The 26607-nt window shown below is 40.0% G+C and overlaps 1 protein-coding gene across 1 annotated transcript in view; it reads left to right on the forward strand.

The window, feature by feature from the left end:
• LOC122556776 (ran-binding protein 17-like) overlaps positions 1-25580 on the forward strand; it is a 1080295-nt gene extending 1054715 nt beyond the window's left edge. Inside the window, exons 26-28 of the mRNA XM_043703926.2 lie at positions 14385-14483; positions 21449-21576; positions 25388-25580. Coding sequence (XP_043559861.2) covers positions 14385-14483; positions 21449-21576; positions 25388-25481 — 321 coding nt within the window. The 3' untranslated portion in view covers positions 25482-25580. The remainder of the gene's footprint in view (positions 1-14384; positions 14484-21448; positions 21577-25387) is intronic.
• Positions 25581-26607: the final 1027 nt, after the last annotated feature.

Consider the following 26607-nt stretch of genomic DNA (forward strand, 5'->3'; position numbering starts at 1 on the left):
ATATCACTTGACTCTTAATTCAGAGGCCCAGGCTAATGTTCTGCGGATGAGTTCAAATCCCACCACAGAGGCTGCGCTTTTTTTATGTTCAATTAATAAATTTGTAACATGAAGCTGGTCTCAGTCATGGTGACCATGAGAGTTATTGTTGATTGTCATAAAAACATTCCTGAAGAAGAGCTCATGCCCGAAACGTCGATTCTCCTGCTCCTTGGATGCTGCCTGACCTGCTGCGCTTTTCCAGCAACACATTTTCAGCTCTGATCTCCAGCATCTGCAGTCCTCACTTTCTCCTGTCTTAAAAACTCACCTTGTTCATGGATGCTCTTAAGAGAATGAAATCTGCCTTCCTTAATCAGTCTACCTCACCTACAACTCTCGAGCCACAGCAAAGTGACTGAATCTTAGCTGCCCTCTGAATTGCAAGCCACTCAGTTCAAAGGCAGTTAGAGATGGTCCAGAAATACTGGCCTTGTCAACTATGCCCACAGTACTTGAAATAATAAAGAACTGAAATGGAATGGAGCCATAGCCAACAACACTGATGGTGAACACAGTACATGCACTATCATTTCCATTGAGATTGACTCATTAACAGAAATTGCGAATCAAATCAGGGATAATCCAGTCTGTGTGACTTAGCCACTACTGAGTCAATGAGGACGACAAGAATCTCTTTCTAAAATGTACAGTTAAATGTGCCAAAAATATGTCAAAATAAAGTCTCTCGTGTAATTATCTGTGGATACGTGTCAATAGCAAACTGTCAAACGCAGAGGATGGAAAGTATTGGATTTTCAGTGACTGTCATCTCTTCAGTCGATATTAGTTGAGGTCAAAGTTCAGTCTAATGAGGTCATTACAGGAAAAGTGAGTGGGTGTTTTGACAGGATATTCAAGCTGCTAATGTGACCTTATCTCTCCCAATGGCTTCGTGACAACCACAGTTTCAGTCCTTGATCTATGCTGAGTTTGCTGCATTGGGCCTAGTATGGGGCAAAATAAAAAACTATCCAGTTAGCCAATCCCTCATCATCCAATCATATCATAACATCTAGTGGGAGAAGAATAAGGTTATTGTGATATATGGGATGAGTACTCTGCCAATCCTTTTTAGATGCAAATCAATTTAGTCATCTCTATGGATTGACACTTCAGGCCAAATTTGTGCTGCTGAGATGTAGTTCAAGATAGGAATTATCAATCTCACAAGACATACTTTGGTAAAAGTGCCCTGTAATATGAGATTTTGACTGAATATGGGGATGTTGGGACAGGTTTTGTGGTATTAAGTTCCATAATAACAGATAGAAAGAGTTTCTCCAAGTATTTTAAAAGGAAAAAGTAAATAAAGTGAGTGTAGGTCTTCTAGAGAGTGAGACTGGGGACTTAATAATGGAAGTTAAGGAAATGAATTAACTGAACAGATATTTTGCAACTATTTTCACTGTACAGGATACAGGTGACATCCCAAAATATTTGTGAATTAGGAGGTGAAAGGCAGGGAGGAACCTAGAACAGTTACAATCACCAGAGAAAATTATTAGATGTAAAAGCTGACCAGTTTCCAGGACTTTATGAACTTCACTCTAGGGGCTTAAGAGAAGTGGCTGATAAAATAATAGATGCATCGGTTTTAATTCTTTAGTGTTCCGTTGTTTCTGAAAAGGTCCCATCAGAAATTGGAAAATATAAAATGTGACTCCTCAATTCAAGAAAGGAGAGAAACAGAAAGCAGGAGAACAGCTAGCTTTACATTGACTCATGGAGTACAGAACTAGCCATTCAGATACAGAACCGGTTCGAAGATAGAAGACAGAGGTTGGTGATGGAGGGTTGCTTTTCAGACTGGAAGCCAGTGACAAGTGGAGTGCCACAAGGATCGGTGCTGGGTCCGCTACTTTTCATCATGTATATAAATGATTTGGATGTCAACATAGGAGGTATAGTTAGTAATTTTGCAGATGACACCAAAATTGGAGGTGTAGTGGACAGTGAAGAGAATTACCTCAGATTAGAATGGAATGTTGATCAGATGGGCCAATGGGCTGAGGAGCGGCAGATGGAGTTTAATTTAGATAAATGCGAGGTGCTGCATTTTGGGAAAGCAAATCAGAGCAGGACCTATAAACTTAATGATAAGGTCCTAGGGAGTGTTACTGAACAAAGAAACCTGGAGTGCAGGTTCATAGCTCCTTGAAAGTGGAGTTGCTGGTAGGTAAGATAGTGAAGAAGGCGTTTGGTATGCTTTCTTTTATTGGTCAGAGTATTGAGTACAGGAGTTGGGAGGTCATGTTGCGGCTGTACAGGCCTTTGGTTAGGCCACTTTTGGAATAATGTGTTCAATTGTGGTCTCCTTCCTATTGAAACGAGGTTGTGAAACTTGAAAGGATTCAGAAAAGATTTACAAGGATGTTGCCAGTGTTAAAGGGTTTGAGCTCCACGGAGAGGCTAAACAGGCTGGGGCTGTTTTCCCTGGAGCGTCGGAGGCTGAGGGGTGACCTTATAGAGCTTTATAAAATCGTGACAGGCATGGATAGGGTAAATATTCAAGGTCTTTCCCCTGGGCAGAGGTTTAGAGTGAGAGGGGAAAGATTCTAAAGGAACCTAAGGGGCAACCTTTTCACGCAAAGGGTGGTGCCTGTATGGCAATAAGCTGCCAGAGGATGTGGTGGAGGCTGGTACAATTACAACATTTAAAAGGCATCTGGATGGGTATATGAATAGGAAGGGTTTAGATGGATATGGGCCAAGTGCTGGCAAATGGGACTAGATGAGGTAGGGTAATCCAGTCAGCCTGGACGAGTTGGACCGAAGGGTCTGTTTCCATGATGTACATCTTTATGACTCTATGACAGAATGGAAAATTTGTTGTTGAGGGGTTTGAAGCTGGGGACTTAGAAAATCTCTGCAAATAGGTAAAGTCAATATCGTTTGTGAAAGAAAAATTATGTTTGACTAATTTATTGAAGTTCTTTAAGAAAGTAATAGGCAACTTTGATAAACCTGTCAGTATACTGTTCTTATATTTCCAGTAATCATTTGAAGGTACCATATCAAAGATTACCACACACAATGAAAGCTCATGGTATAGTATGGATAGAGAATTGGTTAGCTAACAGGAAACAGTCATGAGCGGGTTATTTCCGAGTTTGCAAGATGTGGCAAGTGGAATTTTGCAAGGATCAGTGGTCGAGCATCAACAATTTACATTTTATCTTAATGACTTAGGGGCTGAATGTATGTTTGCTAAATTTACTGTTGGCACAAGGATGGAAAGGAAAGGGTTGGGATGAAGATATAGAAGAGTCTGCAAAATAATTTAGGAAGGTTAGTGGGCGGCACGGTGGCACAGTGGTTAGCACTGCTGCCTCACAACGCCAGAGACCCGCGTTCAATTCCCGCCTCAGGCGACTGACTGTGTGGAGTTTGCACGTTCTCCCCGTGTCTGCGTGGGTTTCCTCCGGGTGCTCCGGTTTCCTCCCACCATCCAAAGATGTGCAGGGTCAGGTGAATTGGCCATACTAAATTGCCTGTAGTGTTAGGTAAGGGGTAAATGTAGGGGTATGGATGGGTTTCGCTTCGGCAGGTCGGTGTGGACTTGTTGGGCCGAAGGGCCTGTTTCCACACTGTAATCTAATCTCATCTAATCTAAAAAAAAAGGTTACATGCGCAGGCAACAATTTGACAAATAGTTTGTAATATGGGAAAATGTGAACTTATCTGCTTTGGTAAGAACTCTAGTGAAGCAGCATATTACTTAAATGCAAAATTCTGAGGTACGAAGGGATCTGGGTGTATTTGTACATAGTTATAGCACGGAAATGGACCCTTCGGTCCGACCAGTCCATGCCGAACATGATCCCAAATAAAACTAGTCCCACCTCCTTCTGGTCCATATCCCTCCAAACCTTTCCTATTCATGTGTCTATCCAAATGTCTTTTAAACATTATACTTGTACCCAAATCCACCACTTCTCCACGAAGTTCATTCCACATGCAAACCATCTTCCATGTAAAAAATTTGCCTCTCATGTTTTTTTTACCTCTCTTTCCTCTCACCTTAAAAAATGTGCCTCCTAGTTTTGCGATTCCCCATCTTGGGGAAAAGACAACTACCATCAACTCCATCTACAGCTCTTATTATTTTATAAACTTCTATCAGGTAACCTCTCAACTTCCTACACTCCAGTGAAACAAGTCTCAGCCTATCCATCCTTTCTTCATAACTCAAGCCTTCTATATCCAGCAACATCCTGATAAATCTCTTCTGAATCCTTTTCAGCTTGATGATATCCTTTCTTCAACTGGGCAACCAGAACTAGACACAATATTCAAGAAGAGGCCACACCAGTGTCCTGTACAACCTCAACATAACATTCCAACTCGTATGCTCAAAGCACCGAGTAATAAAGGCTAAAGTACCAACTGCCTTTTTTAACACAAACATGAAGAACTATGTACCTGCACCCCTAAGTTCCTCTGTTCTACATCACTACCCAAGGACCGACTATTCACAGAGTTAGTGTGCAGGTACAGCAAATGATTAGGAAGGCAAATGGAATATTGTTTATTGCAAAGAGAATGGAATATAAAAGTTGGGATATTTTGCTAGAGTTGCAGAGGGAACTGTTGAGATCACATCTGAAGTACTGTGCATGTATTTCGTTTCTTTATTTAAGAAAGGATATAACTCCATTCAGAAGCAGTTCAGAGAAAGTTTACTCATTTGAAACCTGGTATTGGGAGTTACCTTGAGATGAAGTGCTGGACTGGCTGAGCCCATATCCATTGGAATTTGGAAAAATGAAATGTGATCTTATGAAATCATATGACATCCTAAGGGGTTTTTGCAAGATGGATGATGAGAGGCTGTTTTTCCTTGTGGGAAGACTAGAACTAGTGGGCAGCACGGTGGCACAGTGGTTAGCACTGCTGCCTCAGTGTACCAAGTACCCAGGTTTGAACCCAGCCTCAGGCTGTGTGGAGTTTGCACACTCTCCCCGTGTCTGTGTGGGTTTCATCCGGCTTTTCCGGTTTCCTCCCACAATCCAGAGATGTGCAGATTAGGTGAACTGGCCATGTCAAATTTCCCATAGTATTCAGGGGTGTGTAGGCTAGATGCGTTAATCATGGGAAATGTAGAGTATTGGGGTAGGGGAATGGGTCTGGGTGGGATACTCTTTGGAGGGTCGGTGTGGATTTGTTGGGCCAAATGGCCTGTTTCCACACTGTAGGGATTCTATGAGAACAAGGGGGCAGAATCTGTGCTCTTTTATATTGAACATATAAAATAGGAGATAAAGTAGGATATTCGGTCCCTCAAGCCTGCACTGCCATTCAATAAGATGATGGGTAATCTTTAACAGTTTTAATTCTACATTCCCATCTACCCTAATTACCTTTGATTCCTTTGTTGAACAAAAATCTATCTACAACAAAAAGACAAAAATCTACAGATGCTGGAAATCAGAAACAGATATTGCTGGAAAAACTCAGTAGGTCTGGCAGCATCTGTGGGGAGAAGGCAGAGTTACTGTGTTGGGTCCAGTCACCCTTCTTTTTATCACTTCTGTGTTAAACATCACATCTGCCAATCAGACAAAGACCCACTTATGCATATTCTGTTTTCAGCCAGTGAGTCAGATCCTTGCACCATGAGCTCTTATTTACCACAATAACCCTTGATGTGGCACATATTAAGTGCCTTCTATTTCCAAGAACAGAACATCTACAGGCTCTTTTTTTTATCCACAGTGCATGTTACTCCTTCAAAGAACTACAATAAATTGGTTAAACATGATTTCCCTTTAACATGTTAACTGATAATAACACTTCACTGACTGAGGTCTATAATTAATCTTGATAACTCTCAGTTTTTCCAACTGCTAAACTATACTGTCATTAATAATTGATTCAAGCACCTTCCCCATGTCAGATGTGAAGCTAACTGGTCTATAGTTTCCTAGGTCTCCTGACTAAACCCCCCACCCCCGACAACACCACACACACACACACACACAAAATCTGTCTCTTGGAATCATTCTTGAATCCAGGGAATTTTGGATAATTAACAAAAATGCATCCAATACCTCATGAGCAACCTCCTTTTAGATCCTAGGATGAAATCCTTTTGGACCCGGAGATTGGTCAGCCTGCAGCTCCATCAGTTTGCTCAGTGCCACTTCCCTGGTGATCTTAATTTCACCAAGTTCCTCTCTCCTTTCCACCTCCCTATTTACATCTATAACTGGAATATTTCAGTAGTCTCTACAATGATGCTAGTGAGCAAAATTTTTGTTCATCTGTCATTTTTTATCATTTACCATAAACTCTATATTCTTACTCTCCAGAGGCCCAATACTTACTTTGCCTAGTCCTTTCCTATATAATAACTGTAGAAATACTTGCTATCCATTTTCATATTCCTAGTTAGCTTCTTGTCATACGCTAATTTCTTCATCTTGAATAAGCTTTTAGTCATTCTCTGCCAAGTTTTGTACTCTGACCAATCAGCTGACCTGCCACTCATCTTTGGGGAGATATATTTGATGCTTAACCTAACTTTTTTAGTTAACCATAGATCGTGGCGCTGCCTTTAGAATAATTCTAGAATGTACTTACTCTGTGTAACATGAAATATCCTCTTAAATGTCTGCTGCTGTGTCCCTGTTAATCTATCTTTTGCTCTAGTATGCTAGCTAACTTCAGCCCTCTCAGCTTTCATGCCACATAGTTGATCTTATGTTTAAAAATGCTGGTTTTATACCCAGTCAAACTGGATGTAAAATTAAGTCATATTATGTTCACTGCTACCTAGTTGTGCCTTTACTCTGATGTCGTTAATTAATCCTGTCACATTACCCAATACCAAGTCTAATATAACCTACTGTCTGGTAGGTTCCAGAATGGGCTTCTCTCAGAAACTATCTTGAAAGCAGGCTGTTACGTGAATCTGATTTCTCCAGTTCATGTATAGATTGAATTAGCCATGAATCCTCTTTATCCAATATTATTGTAACTTTTAGGGCAGTCTGTAAATCGCTCTCATGAGTGGTTTCTTTCCCCTACTATTTCTTGTCTCCACCCAAACTGGTTCTACATCCTAATCTCCTGAACTAAGAAAATCTATTATTATTGCACAAATACTATCTTTGATTAATACTGCCATTCTCTGACTCTCATTTCACATATTGCTATTTTTTACTCTTACCTTGTCCCTACAAAATACCATATCTTTTCATATTTGATTTCATGTTCCTACTATTTAGTTTAAATAATATATTAGTTTAAAACCCTCTCCACCATGTAATAGTAAAGTGTCTCCTATTCAAAATGTAAATTAGGATGAATGTTTTCCCTCAGAGAGATATGAGTTTTTAGAACTTTTCTCCAGATAGCAGAGAAGGTGAGGTCGTTGAATATTTTTTAACATAAAGGAAGGTAGGTAGATTCTTGACCAACAAGTAAGTCAAAGGCAGAAATGTGGAGTTGAGGCCACAATCAGATCAGGCATAATCTTATTGAATCTAGGAGCAGGTAAGAGGAGCTGAATGGCCTACTATACATATGTCTACCCCAGAATCAGATGCGAGAAAGACATAGGGCAGGTGAGTGCTGAGGCAGGCTGGTTAGAATATATCATTTTCTTGTTGCCAGTTGTACTCTAACCAATCAGCTGACCTGCCACTCATCTTTGAGTAGATATATTTGATGTTTAACCTAACGGTTTTAGTTAACCACAGATCGTGGTGCTGCCTTTAGAATAATTCTAGAATGTACTTAAACTGTGTAACATGAAATATCCTCTTAAATGTGTCCCTGTTAATCTATCTCCTGCTCTAGTCTGCTAGCTAACCCTCAATCCTAAAACCCTATAAACTCCCAACCAAATTAGCAGAGTTTCTTATACCTTCCTTGCCTAGTCAATGCCAACTTACCTCACCCACTAATCCTTCAAGAGCTGGTGTGCTGACTGCCATTTTTAAAGGTCCACAGAGTCTTCCAACCCTGGGGAAGTCTTTTCCTCAATTAGTTTGCAGTGGACTTCTTTATAATGAGTGTATGCCCAACCAACATTCCCTTTATATTAACAAATAAAGAATGGCCACAGTGAAGAAGTAAGGAAAGACCTCCTCTCAGCACTTGTGGGGCTGCATCCAATATGAGTCAGCACCAGGAGAGGTGTGGAGAAAATTGGCAAAATCATTCAAGTAGATTTATTGTACTCATCTCTTATTGTGCTTAGTTCCATAAACAGCAATGCAACTGCTGTTTCCTATTGTTATTAGTTTGAATCATTCTTTTGTATTTTTAAAGATGAATCTCTATCTAAATCGGTGTCAAAGCATAAAAATATGTTCACTTTCTTGTTCATCCCCAGAAATGAAACTGAATTAGGTCTGATTGGAAACATGTAACAAGCAGCTAGCAAGACAAATGATTGAGAGACCTTATTATCCTCCTGTCCAATCAATTTCTAGAAAGCTGCATTTTATTTCCTGCAGTGTGCTTTTGTCCCAAGTATAGCAACTGGTAGAATCTGTATCAGTAACATAAATGGATCCTCTCCTATTTTTATTCAAGAATGAGTTAGCATTGTCTTGCTTTGCATTGCAATATCATACTGCATATTTACAGAAAATATTGCTTTGTCCACTTGATGGGAGTTTGAAAGGAAAGTCCAAAAGACTGGTTAAAACCTTAAACAGGATAAGATTGTCGTAATTATTGATACTCACAAAGTACTGGATTATGTGTTCTCATGATCGGGGTGGATTTCAATATGTAGGTGGACTGGGAATATCAGGTTGATAATGGATTGCCAAAAAAGGATTTTGCGGAATATGTACGAGATGGCCTTTTTGGAGCAGCTTGTGGTGGAGCCCATTACAAAACAGGCAATTCTGGATTTAGTGTTGTACAATGAGGCAGATTTGATAAGGGGGCTTAAGGTGAAGGAACCCAAAGGAGACAGTAAACAAAATATGATAGGATTTACTCTGCAATTCGAGAGGGAGAAAGTGGAATCAGATGTAACGGTATCACCGTTGCATAAAGGTAATTATAAAGGCATGGGGAAAGAGCTGACCAGAATTGACTGGGAGAGGAGGGCAGCAGGAAAGACGGTGGAACAGCAATGGCAGGAGTTTCTGGGAATAATTCGGGAGACACAACAAAAATTCATCCCGAGGAAAATGAAGCATACTAAAGGGAGGATGAAGAAATCATGGCTGACAAGGGAAGTCAAGAACAACATAACGCAAAAGAGAAATCACATAATGTGGCGAAGGATAGTGAGAAGCCAGAAGATTGGGAAGTCTACAAAGACCAACAGAGGATAACGAGAAAAGAAATAAGGAGGGAGAAGATTAAATATGAGGGGAAGCAAGCCAGCAACATAAAAAAAGATTGCAAAAGTTTCTTTTGATATATAAAGGACAAAACAGAGGCAACAGTAGACATTAGGCTGCTGGAAAATGAAGCTAGAGTAGTAATGGGAAATAAAGAAATGGCTGAGGAACTGAATAAGTACTTTGCGTCAGATTTCACAGAAGACACTAGTAGAATCCCAAAAATTCAAGAGAGTCAGGGGGCAGAGATGGCGATGATGGCCATCACCAAGGAGAAGGTGCGAGAAAAACTGAAAGGTCTGAAAATGGATACATCACCTGGACCAGATAGGCTATACCACAGAGTTCTGAATGACATAGCTGAAGACATAGAGGAGACTTTAGTGGTGATCTTTCAGGAATCACTGGAGTCAAGACAGTCCCAGATGACTGGAAAATCCTGAATGAAACCACCCTGTTTAAGAAAGGAGCAAGGCAAAGGACGTGAAATTTATAGACTGATTAGCCTGATCTCAGTCTTGGTAAGATTTTGAAGTCCATTGTGAAGGATGAGATTTCTGAATGCTTGGAAGTGCATGGCAAAGTCAGCATGGTTTCATCAAGGGGAGCATGCCTGCCAAATTTATTTGCAGAGGTAATGAGTAGGCTAGACCAAGGAGAGCCAATGATATATCTGGACTTCTTGTAGGCCTTTGACAAGGTGCTGCACAGGAAGCTGCTGAGTAATATAAAGGCCTGTGTTGTTAGAGGCAAGTGCTAGCATAGCTGTCTGGCAGAAGGCAGAGAGTGGGGATAAAAGGGTCCTGCTCAGGATGGCAGCCAGTGACTAGTGGTGTTCTGCAAGGATCAGTGTTGGGACCACAACTTTTCATTTTATACATTAATGATCTGGATGAAGGAAATGAGGGCATTTTGGCTACATTTGCAGATGATACAAAGATAAATGGAGGGACAGGTAGCATTGAGATGCAGGGAGGCTGTAGAAAGATTTAGGTTAGTAGAGTGGGCAAAGAAGTGGCAGATGGAATACAATGTGACAAAGTGTGAGTCATGCACTTTGATAGAAAGAACAGAGGCATGGACTATTTTCTGAATGGGGAGAAAATTCAAAAATCTGAAGTACAAAGAGATGTGGAAGTTCCAGTCCAGGATTCTCTCAAGGTAAACTTGCAGTTGGTGATTAGGAAGGCAAAGTGTCATTCATCTCAAGAGGACTAGAATATAAAAGCAGGGATATAATTGTGAGGCTTTATAAAGCTCTGGTCAGACGGCATATAGAGTATTGTGAGCAGTTTTGGGCCCCATATCACAGGTAGGATATATTGGTTTTGGAGGATATATAGAATATATATATTGTGCATCTCAGTGCTATCACTCAGTCAATTTGTTAAAGGCCAGCGAATGTTGTTATGCAGGTTCATGAGAAATATCCCAGGAATGAAAGGCTTAATATATGAGGAATGTTTGAGGACTCTGAGACTATACTTGATAAGGTTTAGAAGGATGAGGAGGTAATCTAATTGAAACTTACAGAATACTGAACAGCCTGGACAGAATGGACATTGGGATGATATTTCCATTTTCTGGATCAGTGGTGCTGGAAGAGCACAGCAATTCAGGCAGCATCCGATGAGCAGCAAAATCAACGTTTCAGGCAAAAGCCCTTCATCAGGAATAAAGGTTTCCATTGGCAGGAGAGACAAGGACCCGAATGCACAGCCTTAGAGTAAAGGGAAGACCCTTTAGAACAGAGATAAGGAGAAACTTCTTTATCCAGAGAGGCTGAATCTGTGGAACTCATTGCCACAGAAAGTTGTGGAGGCCAGGTCACTGAGTATGTTTAACACAGAGATAGATAGGTTCTTGATTGTCAAGGGGATCCAGGGTTACAAGGAGAGAGAGCAGGAGAGTGGAGTTGAAAAAACTCATCAGCCATGGTTGAATGGCAGAACAGACTTGATGGGCCGAATGGCCTAATTTCTGCTCCTGTGCCTTATGGTTTAAGAGTGGATGGTACTTACATAGCTGTTTACCATGTTGTGCATCTCAGTGCTATCACTCAGTCAACTTGTTAAAGGCCAGCAAATGTTGTTATGTAGGCAGCAGGTGTCAATTTGCAAAGCAGTTTTGATCTTCAAAAGTATTCACTGTTTTCTCAATTAAATCCTTTACAAGAGAGTCAGATTAATTGGGAATGAGGTTGAAGAAAATATGAATATTTACAAATAGTTATGATCAAGTGCACTGTGAAGGTGAATGAAGCTTGTACTGAGAAGGGGAATGGATGCAGTTTTTGAGGGATAATTACGTGCACTGGTAGTCCCAGTGTTAGTCACTACTGGCCCAGCGAGCCAGTAGTGTGAGCATGTTCTAAGGAAGATGTTAATACAGATATCAGACAATGGAGATTGGTAAATGTTCTGGAATTTGCAGATTGAGGATTAAGTGAACATTTATGCAAAGTTTTATTTCAGGAAATTAAATTAATCTTAATGGGTTGTGATAAGGTAGATTGTACACGTGCTTTGGATAGAATGGCCGGAAGTTGCTGAATGGCTTGTTCTTCTTCCACATTAATGATCTTCTGGTCTAAAATACGTAGGAAAGAGACTAAAGGGTGATAAACTTGAAGTGTAAAATGTTAATATGTAACACTTTGATACTGACAGTCAACTTCTTGAATGACGCCATCACTCATGTATTCACAACTTATACAGATTGGCAGACTACCAACTACAAGGCTCATCCATAAATATCAATTACTCCATCCTTGATGACAGGGGCTGCAGTAGCCTTGGACCTTACACAAGGAATTCTCTCTCTCTCTCCCTCTCTCTCTTTCTCTCTCGCCTCCTGGGAATTCTCTTTCTAATCCTCTCTGCCTCTCTTGCTTCCCCTTGAAATTATCTCTTTAATCTCATCTATTTTCCCTCCTTTAATTTTTATACTCATAATGTGTATAGCAATAAGATGGCTGTAGATAAAAATTTTCCTGTGGGTCTTATTTCCAGAGCAAGCTGGCAGACGGAATGACAGTAAAAAATAAAACCCATATAGAAGAAACTGCTTTAGATGTTTTCTTACAAGTAAATTGGTTTTTAATGACAATGGCTACAATGCTTGCAACCCCTCTATAATTAGCTTTAAATCACCAATATTTAACGTGTGTAAACCAAAAGAACTGTGGATGCTATAAATCAGAAACAAAAACAGACGTTGCTGGAAAAGCTCAGATCTGAGGAAGGGTCACTGGAATCAAAATGTTAACTCTGATTTCTCTTCATTGAAGCTGCCAGACCTGCTGAGCTTTTCCAGCAACTTCTGTTTTTGTTTAACATTTGTGACTTATTCAGTGTGAGATAATTTATAACGCAGATCTTCATTATGAATCTCATTCTTTTACACTGAATCTCATTGTTTTATACTGTTAGAGTTATTTTGATCTCCCACATTAATCAGTCTGTTTTCTTTAAAGTTGTCATAAAATTGATTTGAAAAATAAGTGTATACTCATTTCTGCTGGCTTCATCCCAGGCTGACAACATTGTGAGGTATTGGTGACATTTAAGATCAGCAGATGCCAGATGGCAACCCATTTTAATTCTAAAAGTGGGGCAAAGTGACCATATTTTAAAAGCATAGCCACACACAGTCACTCCAAATAAAGGGTTGCATTGTATTTGAGGACAGTTGTCATGCATCAGCCATGATGGCGAGCATTGAGAGACTGTTCAGCAACACAGGACCGAAGGTTGTCTTTGCCAACTCCCCAGGCAGGTACACTTTAGAAAATAAGAAGGAAATGATGCTTTGACTGTCAAGGAAGGAAAGGCCAGCAGAGCTGTGGATTTGAGCTGTTTTGTGATACAAGAGAACAATGAGCTGGCATAGGTGATAGTAGAGTTAATTAGATCTTCCACAGCAAAGATATTGGGTGGACAATCAGAGTACAGCATGACATATTTGGATCCTTTGAATGTACAGGAGAGAGGTTTTGCAAGGAGCAGTGTTAATCTTAATGTCAGTGAAAGATAAGACAATATGGTGTAATATGTACCACCAAATGAAATATATATGCAGTGGTCTTGCTAATAAAACACTATCCCACACATGGCACTAGAAACAGGTCCACTATGATACTTCTTTCACTCCTGACTGACAAAATTTATGCTACAGCCTTGATGGCACTATCTCTGTGTGACTTTAGGGCTGCACCCCATTAAACTAGTTTCGTCCATTGATGAATCCCAATACTTACCTTCATTGCACTCTGCCTTTCCCAACAGTTCCATCTATGATTAGTCTGTTCCAAACTTTTAAAAATGCCAACATCTCAGATAGTATTAATTTCTTAATTGGGAAATCAACTTGAAGAACTGAATCCCACAACACAGAACAGCACCATGTCTGTAAGGAGGAAATGAGGATTACAGATGCTGGAGAGTCAGAGTCAAAAAGTGTGGCACTGGAAAAGCATAGCCAGTCAGGCAACATCAGAGGAGCAGGAGAGTCAATATTTCAGGCATAAGCCCTTCCTAAGGAATGTGGGAGGAGGTGCTGCTAAGAGATAGATAGGAGGTTAGGGGTGGGCCGGGTGGGGGTGCGGGACATGGAAGGTATGAGAGAAGGCAATAGGTGGCTGCAGGTGAGGGGTGATTGTGATAGGTCGGTGGGGAGGGTGGAACAAATAGGTGAGAAGAAAGATGGACAGGTAGTACAGCTCAAAAGGGCAGTGTGCAATTGAAGGATTGGATCTGGGATGAAGTGGGGAGAAGAGAGATTTGGAAACTAGTGAAGTTGATGTTGATGCCATGTTGTTGAAGGGTCCCAAGGTGGAAGATGAGGTGGCTTGACCTGCTGTGCTTTTCCAGCGCTGTAATTTTCAAATCATGTCTGTAAGGAACAAGACAGATGAGGTATTAAAATTAAGCAGAGATACCCAGGTTAATTATTAAAACGTATAGAGTGATGGCTTTATGGCTATATTATTGGTCTACTCTGTGTTTTAATCACTGTTCTTTCTGATTGCAGATGCTCTCCATTCTAATGAATTGCATTATATTTGAAGACTGTAGGAATCAGTGGTCAATGTCACGTCCACTCCTGGGACTGATACTTCTCAATGAGAAGGTAAGGAAGGCTTCACAAGACAGAATATGACCAACAGAACTGAGCAGCAGTCTCTATCGCATCTTTATAAAGTATCCATGCAGCTTCAAATTCCAGAGTTTGGATTCATACCAACTACCTAGTCTGCAATCATATGCTTTGATTAATATTCACTTTAACCACTTAGAATTTCAAATACAATAATAAGATCTTCCATAAGCCAGCTCTTCTCTAATATCAGCATTTCCAGCTATCATTGCCTCTCATATCCTTGTGTGCTCAGGTTTAGTTCGTGTCCAGTGACAGCTTCTGATTTATTTGTGCTCTGTGGAAGAATTTCTGTAGGATTATCTCAATATCTTGCAAACACTTTAAGATCAGGAGAAACCCTAGAGAAGCTACAGTGACAGAAGATCATGACCAATAGCCAATGTTCATGAACCATGTCCAGTCTGAATCTGTGTCCTTGTAAGAGTATAAATTAAGAGCATGACTAATTACCCATAGAATACCCCTATTCACAGTCAACCTACTATTTTCAGGATACATTCACACTCCATACTATACTGGCAGGAGAAGCAGAAAGAGCCATGCAGAGAACAGCTTAATGCTGTGATTGAAATGTAAATGTGTTTTAGATAAATTCTTTACCTCCACCAAAAATGAAGCAAAGGGATAAGATGAAGATGATAGAAGAGAAGAATAAATGTAAATACGATGTGAGATGTCTCATCATTCACCTCCCTTGAATGACCTAGTTTTGTCGTAGTGGATTCAGTATCTTTAACATTATCTGCTTCATGATGATTTGCATCCAAGTGCAATGAAAGATAGCACTACTTTTAAAATGATTAAGTGAGCGATAGAGGATAGACAGTGTTTCGCAATAGTAGGTGACATCGCATTATCATACTTTATGGATCACTGCAATCTTTCACATATTTGGTAGCCTAATAATTTCTATCCTGCATAAACCAATGAATCATTCCCCTCTCCCAAGTATAAAAAATATCTGATTTCTATGCTTTGCCGACATTCTTCATTGGATATAAATAAAATAGGCTGTAATCTTTTCCCTTTTCAAAAGAAAGCAATCCATTATGATTAACAAAACTGTTTGGGGTTGTTAGTATTTCTCACAAAGTGCCAACCCAATTCTGAACCTCCCCAAAACCAAACAAGATATGAGGAAGGTTCAAGCGATTGATAGCAATTGTGGTTAGAATCTATGCCTGAATCAGGCCCAAGGAATTAGTGTTTTCATTTTGATGCATTTTTTTTTTCTTTAAGAGTTTTCAGGAGCCCTGCGTTTATTTATTTGAGATGCTGGCTGACAGAGTGTTGCAACTAAGTCAGTGGTATTAAGAGTGTATCCCGCAGAACAGGCTTTCCATTCTACATGCTTTTGAGCCACCATCTACAGCATCCCTGATTGAGAGGCTGCTCAGAGAATGGCCTAATTCCATTTTTAAATCTTCTTCATGCCACTTTTCTGTGGTCACAATGAAAGTAATCTGGCTCATTGCAGTTCATGTGACCCCTCATCCTTCCCAACCTAGAACTGTTGTGCTTTTTCCAGCACCGCACTTTATCGACCCATACTATCCATTAGCCAAATGCATAAGCATGCCATTTTGTAACTATCCCAACCAGAATGTTATATCCAAGTGCTGGATTAACATGTATGATTCAAGTAAAATAAGGCCCAAGCATCAGAATGTCTGCCTGTTAAAATTACAACAATGTAGTAATAATAATAATGCAGTTATATTTTTCTGCCCTAATGTCTGAATTTATGAATGCACTGCTGTAATGTGATATTGCGATGTGCAGATCAGAAAATCCTAACCTGAATCCCTGGTCTACATTAAATTATCTAATTTGGTAAAAACTCATTCACTGTAATAACTAATGATGACAATCCAATGGTCCAAGGGAGAAACGGTAAGTCTATGCCATTAACTGAAGTTCCTCTCCATGTCCTTTGTTTTAGTGATTCATTAATGGGGTGTGCTGTCACTGATAAGACTAGATTTAATTTCAGTTTCCCTTTGTTATCAAAGATGGCTGTTTCTTTTATGCATCTGATTTGCATTCTAATGTAGCATAGAGTAGATTAGCATGGCTTTCCAGAGTGTATGTGAGAGTGGACTGCCTGATTTTTGTAGAGGTTGCTCAGACTTTCCAGCTTCTCTTTTGTCCATCACTGCTTGTCTTCTCTACTGTTGAAAGGAAATGTCACAGCAGATGAGATTGCTCCACTAAGATTTCACTCTCTTGCATTTTGAACCTGAACCTCAGCCATCCTCACAGTGTCCAAGTTTAAGTTGTGAATAAAAAGAACATTTTAAAGATTTTCTCATCTGTATTACATGTCCACTCCATCTGAGCTGAACTCTAAGACAATTCCAGACATTTCTACTCTTTGAATTAGCTCAGTGTTGGACACTTCATACTCCCATTGATCCCCATGACATTCCAAATGCATCTCAGGTAGAGTCAATCATATACTTAATGCATTAGGTGCATTAGTCAATGTCTGTCAGGAATACAGGAAGATGGATATTACCATATCTTTATGAACAGCTTTTATAAAATATTGGTGACACTAGCCAGGTTAGCATTTATTGCCCAACCTTAATTGCCCTTAGGGTAGTGGTGAGCTGCCTCATGAACCACTACAGGTCTTGAGATGTAGCAACACCCACACTACTGTTAGGAAAGAAGCTCCATGATTTTAACCCAATGACAGTGAAGGAACTGTGTTATAGTTCCAAATCAAGATGATGTGTGATTTGATGGGGAAATTGCAGGTGATGATGTTCCCATCTGCTGTCCTTGTCCTTGGTGGTAGAGTTTGCAGATTTGGGAGGTGCTATTGAGGGGTCCTAGGCAAATTATTGCTACCTATCTTGTGGATATTACGTACTGCACCACACTGACTATGGGACATAGGTGGTGGGACAAAGGGTTTAACTTACTGGAGAGACTAGTGACACTGAAGGAAGACCTTGTGCAGATTTGACATTTATAACCTGAATCCTGAATGAAACTAAAGTTTTTGCCCCCTTTCTTTTCTTATGTTAACCATTTGCATTAATTAGTTCTTTTTGGATAGTGTCATTTATAAGGAAATAGTTAACCCAAGAACAATCTTTGATAAATAGCAGTAAACAAGAATATTAAAAAGTGTTCTGTCATGTTCATCACCAGAGGTTAATAGATATGTTCCTGAAATGTAACATTGACTATAATGTTGTGAAACTTGTCTATTTATTTATTGGAACCAAATAGAGAGCATTAGACTAGAAGAGAGACAATAAGGTATGTTTCAAATGAAGAGAGGAATAAGAACAGGATGGATATGCTCATAAATATTACTCAATATGTATGCAGAACAAGTATTCAGAGTACTTCCAAGGATAAAAGTTAGAGTCAAAAACATGACAAGTTTGTGATGATAGTGAGGATTGAAATGGATGGTATCATTTTAGAACAAGTAGGTAATTGATAACAGAAGATGGTAGATGTGATGCAGAAGTTAAAGGATAGAGGTAGCCAGAAGTAATTTTGTGAAGATAAAGCATGTGTTAACAGTAAGAAAATTCAAGTTTGAAATGAGGAAAAATCTCAGAATATGCTGCATTCTGTTCATTTTATTGTATACCTCAGAAACTGAGGCCATAAGTAAAGATCTGCGGAAGAAGATTGCTGGAATTGCGTTTGAAAGTGGATGCTTAGATGTATTCTAAACATTCCATGTGCAGACCATAAGACAAATGAAGGAATGCTTAAAATGTCAGTATTACAGCCATTTGATGAGAGCTATAAAACTACAGAGATCACACCTAGTGGGTAATATGGAATGCAGCAGAAAGAGAGATTGAATTACAGATGTCATAGAGTGGTCCCACATGAGCTACGGTGGATGTATGAGGATGGGGCATGAAATAAGACAGGCAAGTGTGACACACCATGACAGCAAACCTCCTGGTATGAAGGCGAGGGTGAGCATGGGAGACAATTGCCTAGTGGTATTATCATTGGACTGTCAATCCAAAGATCCAGCGAATGTTCTGGGGATCTGAGTTCAAATCCCACCACAGCAGATGGTGAAATTTGAATTCAATTTTATAAAAACTGGAATTAAGAGCATAATGATGACCATGTTGATTGTCAGAAAAACCCATCTCATTCACTTACGTCCTTTAGGGAAGTAAACTACTATCCTTACCTAGCTGGGTTAAATGTGACTGCAGACCCACATCAATTTGGTTAACCATTTCCTGCCCTCTGGGCAGTTAAAGATGAGCAATAAATGCTGGCCTAGCGAGCAATGCCCTCATCCTGTGAATGAATGAAAAAAGCTGATAAGTTTCACAAATGATAGTGAGGTCTAGCAATAGATTTTAACCCCAAACCAGTGTGGTGTCGTCACGCATATTTGTGACACTCAAGTTGAGTATCATTCCAATACAGTAGTGATATGCTAGACCTTATGGCAAGTCCTTTCTCCATAGCAAGGCTGTACAGATGTATTCCAGCATATGCAGTAATGAGGCTTTTTTTTACAGATAAATTAATGAATTTAATGATATGGGTTAACATGTATGGCACTGTGATGATTGATAATCCTTGTATTTAGTTGAAAATTATCATCCCAGTATTTAATCAGGTAATTTCTCTAGTCTGGTTACACAGCAGCTTTTATTGCAGTCAGCTCATCAGCTCCCAGTTTTGCAGGAGGGCAATTGTATCTCATTTTGTCTTCACATATTTAGGATGCAGAAGGAACTGTTCAGGAAAAAAACACTATCATAATGTTCTTCTCGATTTGCAATATTGCAAATAATGATTGTGGGACTTTGCAAAAGCATTTAGCCAAACAATAAAATTGTTTATTCCCTTTTTAATTAGTGGATCACATTAACAGATTACCCATCTGAGATTCAGTCCAGGACATTTTATACTAGCAATTAAGAATGCTGGAAAGAGTACTTTTAATAACTGCAAGTCATACTTAAACCACGAGCTCTGCTCTTGCTGTGAGACTAGAAGGTGTCATTTTATTGATCTGCCCATTACGAACAGCAGATTACAAGGCATTCCTGTTCCAATTCCAAGTATTTTTTTGACATTTGCAGAGAGGTTGCCACAATGATTAAGTTTTTAATAAAGCCACAGTTTTCTGCCTTAGAAATTGAAGGACAGTATAAGATGCTTTCTTTCTCTTAATAAAATTGAAACACCAATTGCCCGATTGCACCTGCCTAAATTCTGCTCCTGGTCCATCAACCATCACTGTTTCTTATACCCCAGCTCATGAGGGAATATTGAAAAATAAGTGCAAGATTGGAAATTAATTTGACTGACGACACTGTGCATTACAGGCACTGTCAGAGCAGTAAAGCTTTATATTTCAATTTAGTAATAAGGCAATACACAATGATTACATGCTATGAACTAACATTACCGCTTTCTTTTCTTAACATTTCTGCCAGCTTGTACCTTTGCCCTTCCAAGAGAATTGTTGACCGCTTTCTGAGGTACAGATGCATTCTTGGTCGGCCGTTTATTCATTGTCACCGTGGGGTCAGTCGGGTCATTGTTTTGCTTTTTCTCTGGCTGGCTTCAAGTCTCACATAGTTCACATCGCAATGTCATCCTCTCATCCAAATTTTCTTCTTATGTTTACCCCTCAATTACTCTTTGATTTATTGCAAAAATCAAGGCTGTCAAGTCTTTGTTTTGAATGCCTCTATCTGGGTATCATTTTTTCTCAATTACTTAACAATCCTTTTTAATCCTGAGCTTGTGCTCTGGGTCTAAACCACTCAATCTTTGTTCTGTCCATTCTCCTAATTCTGAGCATCCTCCACTGCAGAATACCTGCAGATATTATTCTTCTCCCATCCTCTTTCAGCTCAGCCCAGCTCTGATGACCATGGAGTGCAATACTCCACATGAGAGACATTTTTTCAACTTTATGCAGCTACTTTTAAACACTACTAAAGTCACTGATCACACCTCTTGACATAACTAATCCATTGTAGATTTAATTCTTGGATGTTTTATGTTTATTATTATGCCAAAGCACTTTTCTAATTTCCATTTAAAGCCATAATGCTGGTCTTTTACTCATTTAAGTTCAGTCCAAAAGTCTTGTTTTAACTTAGTTTATTGCTCTTCCTTTGATCTGGCTATGAGTGCATTTTGTTTTGTATTAATTTGTAGGATGTGCGTGGACTAGCATTCATTACTGATGTCTCTCAATAAAAGGGAGCCAGTGGATGTGATCTTCTTGGATTTCCAGAAGGCCTTTGGCAAGATGCCACACAGGAGGTTGCTAAATAAAATGACCTCATGGTATTAGGGGCAAGGTACAAGCATAGATAGAGAATTGCTGACTGGCAGAAAGCAGAGAGTGGAGACAAAGGGGACTTTTCAGGATGTCAGACAGTTAGTGGTGGAGTTCCACAGGAATCAGTGTTGGGACCACAACTACTTACATTACACATTAACAATCTGGACAAAGGAGCTGAGGGCACTGTTAAGTTTACACATTCATTCTGATTGATAGGAAATTGCAGTGGGTATAGAGATTTCTTCAGGGCATACACAACCAGTGAACCCATCACTGGGCAAGCTCAGGTGACAGCCCCAACTGGACTATGTTGACTAACATGTTTGTCAGACTTCACAGAATTTTAATGAAATTTATTCTACAGTTTTTACAGAAAAGAAAGATTTTCTTCAGAGCTACACACATCGACTTTCTCATTTTGTATTGACATCTTTCTTCAACCGCTGAATTGTTTCTCCTGTCACATTTTTCACACTGCAATCTGTCTGTGGATTGAATATCCTGATGACTGAACTTAGACAAAACTTTTGGTGCCTACAGAATTTAGGCCAAGATGTCCTAAGAAATAACACTGTGTAATGAAACTCAGTTGACCTTGACACATTGTGCTTTCTAATTGCAGTATTTCAGTGAATTGAGAAGAAATTTGATAAGCAACCAGGACCCTGAGCAGCAGCAAACACTGAATGCATGTTTTGAGAAATTAATGGAAGGAGTGGAACAGAACTTGCTAATCAAGAACAGAGACAGGTAAACGGAGACAATGAAATGAAGTTAAAAGACCATAGTGTGAAGATCGGGGAAACTAGTGTCGAGTTGGAGTCAAATATAGGCGAGGCCAGATAAGAACATGGCAGGTTTCATTCCTCAAAGGATGCTAGCGGACCAGTTAGATTTTTATAGCAGTCCACTAGATATTTTGTCACTTTTATTGATATCAGCTGTTTATCTCCAAATCTTTTAAACTAAATTCAAATTCTTAAACATGCGTACTGCTGGACAGGGTGGGCACACAACAAATGAATTTAATGCAAAGTAGTGTGAAATGATAGATTTTAATGGGAAGAAAGAGGAGAGACAATATTTTAAAAAGTACAATTTGAAAGCATGTGCAAGAACAGAGAGACCTGGAGCTGGTATATACATAAATATTTGAAGCTGGCAAGGCAGGTTGAGAAAGTAGTTAATGAGACATTCAAGTTCCTGGGCCTTTTAAGTAGAGCCATTATTGCAAAATCAAAGAAGGTATGGTGAGAGTCTATGTAAGCCTGCTTTTGCCTCTGCTGGAGTATTGTGTCCTATTACAAGACACCTTGTCAAAAGTCTTTTGAATCAAGAATTCTGGGAGAATGGTAACTTAATGGTAATGGCATTCAGTTGTATTAAAGCATTACCAAATCTAAAAAAGAATGACACTAACTGCATCATCCATCAACTTTAGAAACAGGAAACAACAATGGCAAAACCAATCCTGCTGACACTGCAAATTCTCCTTACTAACATTTGGGAGGGAGGGCTTGTGCTAAAATTGGGAGAGCAGTCTCACATATCAGTTAAGCAACAGCTAGATATAGTCATCCTCATGAAGTCATACCTTACAGACAATGTCCTACGTAACACCATCACCTTCCCTAAGTATGTTGTGTCCCACTAACAGGACAGATCAAGCAGATGTGACGACACAGTGGTCTACCATTGGGAGGGAGTTGCCCGGGAAGTTTTCAACATCGCCTCTGCACCCTATGAAGTCCCATGGCATCAGATCAAGCATAGCAAAGGAAAATGAATGTCAAACTGAAGAAGCCACAACAGAGGACGACTTGCATATCAAACAGCTGAAGAAACAAGTGATAGGTAGAGCTGAATGATCCAACAACCAGGTGATCTGATTTATGCTCTGCAGCCCAAGTCACAAATCATGGTGGACAATTAAATAATTATTCAGTTGAGGAGGCCCACAAATATCTCTGTCCTCAATGAGGTTGCCTAGCACATCAGTCCAAAATAAGTCTGTAACATCTGCAACCACCTTCAGCCAGGATTGCTATGTGGATGATCCATTTTGGCATCCTTCTTCAGTCCCCAATATTGATTTACTCCACTTGATATTGATAAACAGCTGGAGACCCTAAATGTGGCAAAAGCTATGAGAACAAAATAATAGTACTGAAGATATGTGCTTTCAAACTAGTTGTGCCTTAGCCAAGATGTTCTGTGTGGCTGAGACATTGGCATCTCCCCAACAATGTGAAACATTGCCCATGAATACAAAAAGTAAGTCAATTCCAACATGGTAAATGACCAGTCTACTGTGGTGGACTCTCCCTCATTATGGGCATTTAAGCGGGCATTGGATAGGCATATGGAGGATAGTGGGCTAGTGTAGGTTAGGTGGGCTTGGATCGGCGCAACATCGAGGGCCGAAGGGCCTGTACTGCGCTGTATTCTTCTATGTTCTATGTACTCTCATTCATCAGCAAAGTAACAGAGGGGCGAAAAATAATGGAGACAAATCAATAATGCAATCAATTAGAACTTGCTCAACATTAACCTGTTGGAAAGTTTGGATTTCGTCAGGACCAATCAGCCCTTGACCTTATTATAGCCTTGGTCGCCACTTGCCTGGATGAACATATTTCCAACAATGCTCAAGAAAGTTGAAACCGTCTAGAAAAAAAAGCAACTCATTAGATTGCCCCACATTCACAATTATCCACTTCACCAATGCTCAGTAGCAATAGTGTACCATCTTCAAGATGCATTGCAGAAATTGACCAATTAGACAGCAACTTCCAAGTCCAAGATCACGTCCATCTCAAATGACAAGGGCAGCAGATACATGGGAATATCTCCACCTGCAAGTTCCCCTCACCATCCTGACTTGGAAATATATTTCAATTTCTTCAGTAACACTGGGTCAAAATCCTGGAATCCCTCCCTAATGGCACTGTGGGTTATGTCACATGGACTGCAACAGTCCAGGAAGGCAGCTCACCATCACTTTTTAAGGGAAACTAAAGTTGTGCAATAAATGCTGGTCCATGAGTGACTTCAAATAAAGCATGAACAAAAGAGCTGACTGCCAGTGGTGAGGTGAAAGTGACTGGCCTTGTCATCAAGGTTGTGATTGACTGAGTGGCTAAGGGATCAGCATATTCTGGCACACAAGTATTCAGTACTATTGCTGGATCATTGTCAGTGTCCAACTGTTTCTGGATATCATGTGGAGTGAATTAAATTGGCTGAAGAGGGGCATTTGTGATGCTGTTTCTCTTCTGGATGAGGCCAAAATGGATCATTCACTTGACTCTTCTGACTAAAGATTGTCACAAACGCTTCATCCTTATCTTTTGCACCGGTGTGCAGAGCCCTTCCATCCTTGGTGATGCAAACATTTGTGAAGACTCTTCCTCCAGTGATTTGTTTAATTGTCCACCATCTTCACAACTAGATGCAGCAGGTCTGCAGAGCTCAAATCCAATCCATTGGTTGTGGGATTGCTTAGTTCTATCTATTGCTTGCTACTTATGCTGCTTGGCATGCAAGTAGTCCTGTTTGTAGCTTCACCAGGTTGACATCTAATTTTAGGTATACATGGTGCTGCTCCTGGCATGCTCTCCAATGTTCTTTACCATTGCTGGACCTTTGTCCCGGAACTCCTCCCTGTCACTGCAGATGAGTCTACACCACATGGACCTGCTTTCAATGAGGCAGCTCACCATCAACTTCTCAAGGTAGTGATAAACAATAAATGCTGGCCCAGACAGCAATGTCCACCTTCACTGGATGAATTAAAAAAAACAACTGAACACCATAGATTGCATCAGATCTAGCTGAAAGACACATTAATAGCAACTCATTGGGTACTTGGCATTGATAGCAGAAGTCACCTAATGTTTACTGCTTGCTGCTATTGATTCCACAAATGCTGGTCAGTTAAGGGGTTAAGATCTAAGGAATTGGAAAGATTGGAAGCAGAAAGGACTATCAACGAGGTGTTGGAATAGTAGCTGAAATTTTCTTTGGCACCTAAAAGAGGTCAATTCCACATGGACCCAAAGGGTAGGGTTTCTATTCACCCTATGGGCCTCTCCTTCTACACAGCTGAGAGTCCACAATGGATACTTTACTCAACAGGTCATTAAAAATGACTCTAATTCACTTTGTCCTATGGAACTAGACTCACAAGGTTGCAACCCAAGTGAGGCATCAAGCATTCAAGAAATGTGCCTGAAATAGCATTTAGTGTTTGTTTCAAGCTTAGATTTCAACAGCCATTCCACCCAGTTTCCTCTCAGCAGGGATGAGGGTGAGGATTAAAATCCCTTTCTTTACTATCTGGATTCACATAAGTAGTGGTCTCTTGCATACAGTGTTGGCAGGCTAGCACCTCCTGTATAACAGCTTACAGCTAGAATAAGCATCAACAAAATCAGTTAAAAAAAAACAAGATGGAAAAGTTCAAGCACAAATCATTTATTTCAGTAGTTTAATTTTTAAATGGGATTCTCATCAAATTTAGAGTCAGAAGGCTGTTTGTTTATTTTTTCCACCATCACAGGTTTACACAGAACATGTCCATTTTCAAACGTGATGTGACTGAGACTTTGCGCATTTGTACAACTGCCAATACCCCTGTTGATATGATGAGCTGATTCCAACACTGATGGCAGAGTGATCAGAGGATCTGCAATCCCGAGGACAGTGAGCATTATGCCAGTGCCTTTTGTTACTGCTGCAAAATAAAATGTGTCTTTTCCACCTGGTACTTGAGATAGTGGTGATCTTCCTGGGTTGGGAGGAGGGATGCATAATTTGATAACAGAATCTAGCAAAGGTTTAGAGTGGGTTACTATCTAACGCCTCACTTATTACTGGCTCACACTGGTTTCGAAGTCCTTGCAAACACAAAGTCCAAACCAAATCTAACGTTGGGTACAAAAACGTCCTTATTCACAGAGGAGTCAGTTCGCAACAACTCTCATAAGATTACACTTTTCCAACAATGTAGGATACTCCTCAGTGCGCAGAAGTTGAATTTCAGGATTGCATGTAAATTATGATGGTCATCTGACCTACTTTGGCAGCCCTTTGCCAAAGATTGTGTTTCAGGTTACCTGGTTATATGTGAATACACTCATCCACCTTAATTATCAAGTCTCCTTTATTTCTAACAGAGGTGTCCCTCTGAATAAAGCAGGACACATGAACCAATAATCAGTAGACAATTCTCCATGTGATGTTCACAGTTTTCTCATTCCTTGAGGCTACATTCCAGTGAACCATGTGTCCTTGTGAAAATGGCCATAGTACAAAGCCCATACAGTAATGGATCTTATTTTGCCATTCCCTTACATTGACACATATCCACAGCCACACCGACATGAATGTATATACACACACGTGCTTTGACACCCACCACACATGCACGTTCATTTCCATCTACCTATGCATGGACATGTGTACAGGTATCCTCCCTCCCCGTTATGAAAGTTCGCTGTACGCCACTTTGCTTTTGCAGAAGACCTACATTAGTAGGTCATTTTACAGTAAAAGGAAAAATTTTCCCATATAAATTAATGGTTCTTCACTTTACGCCATTTTGGCTTCCAAAAGGTTTAATAGGAATGCTGTACTTTTGAAAAGTGGGGCATATCTGTACTTAACTAACATAGCCCAAATAAATCTCCCTCCTGTAAAAATGCTATCTCTTACTCCCAATTTCTCCGCCTCCGCCGCATCTGCTCCCAGGAGGACCAATTCCATTCTAGAACATTTCAG

This window comes from Chiloscyllium plagiosum, unplaced genomic scaffold (assembly GCF_037043375.1).
Source record: "Chiloscyllium plagiosum isolate Xiang-an unplaced genomic scaffold, Cpla_swu_hap1 HiC_scaffold_16, whole genome shotgun sequence".
In the NCBI taxonomy this organism is placed as follows: domain Eukaryota; kingdom Metazoa; phylum Chordata; class Chondrichthyes; order Orectolobiformes; family Hemiscylliidae; genus Chiloscyllium; species Chiloscyllium plagiosum.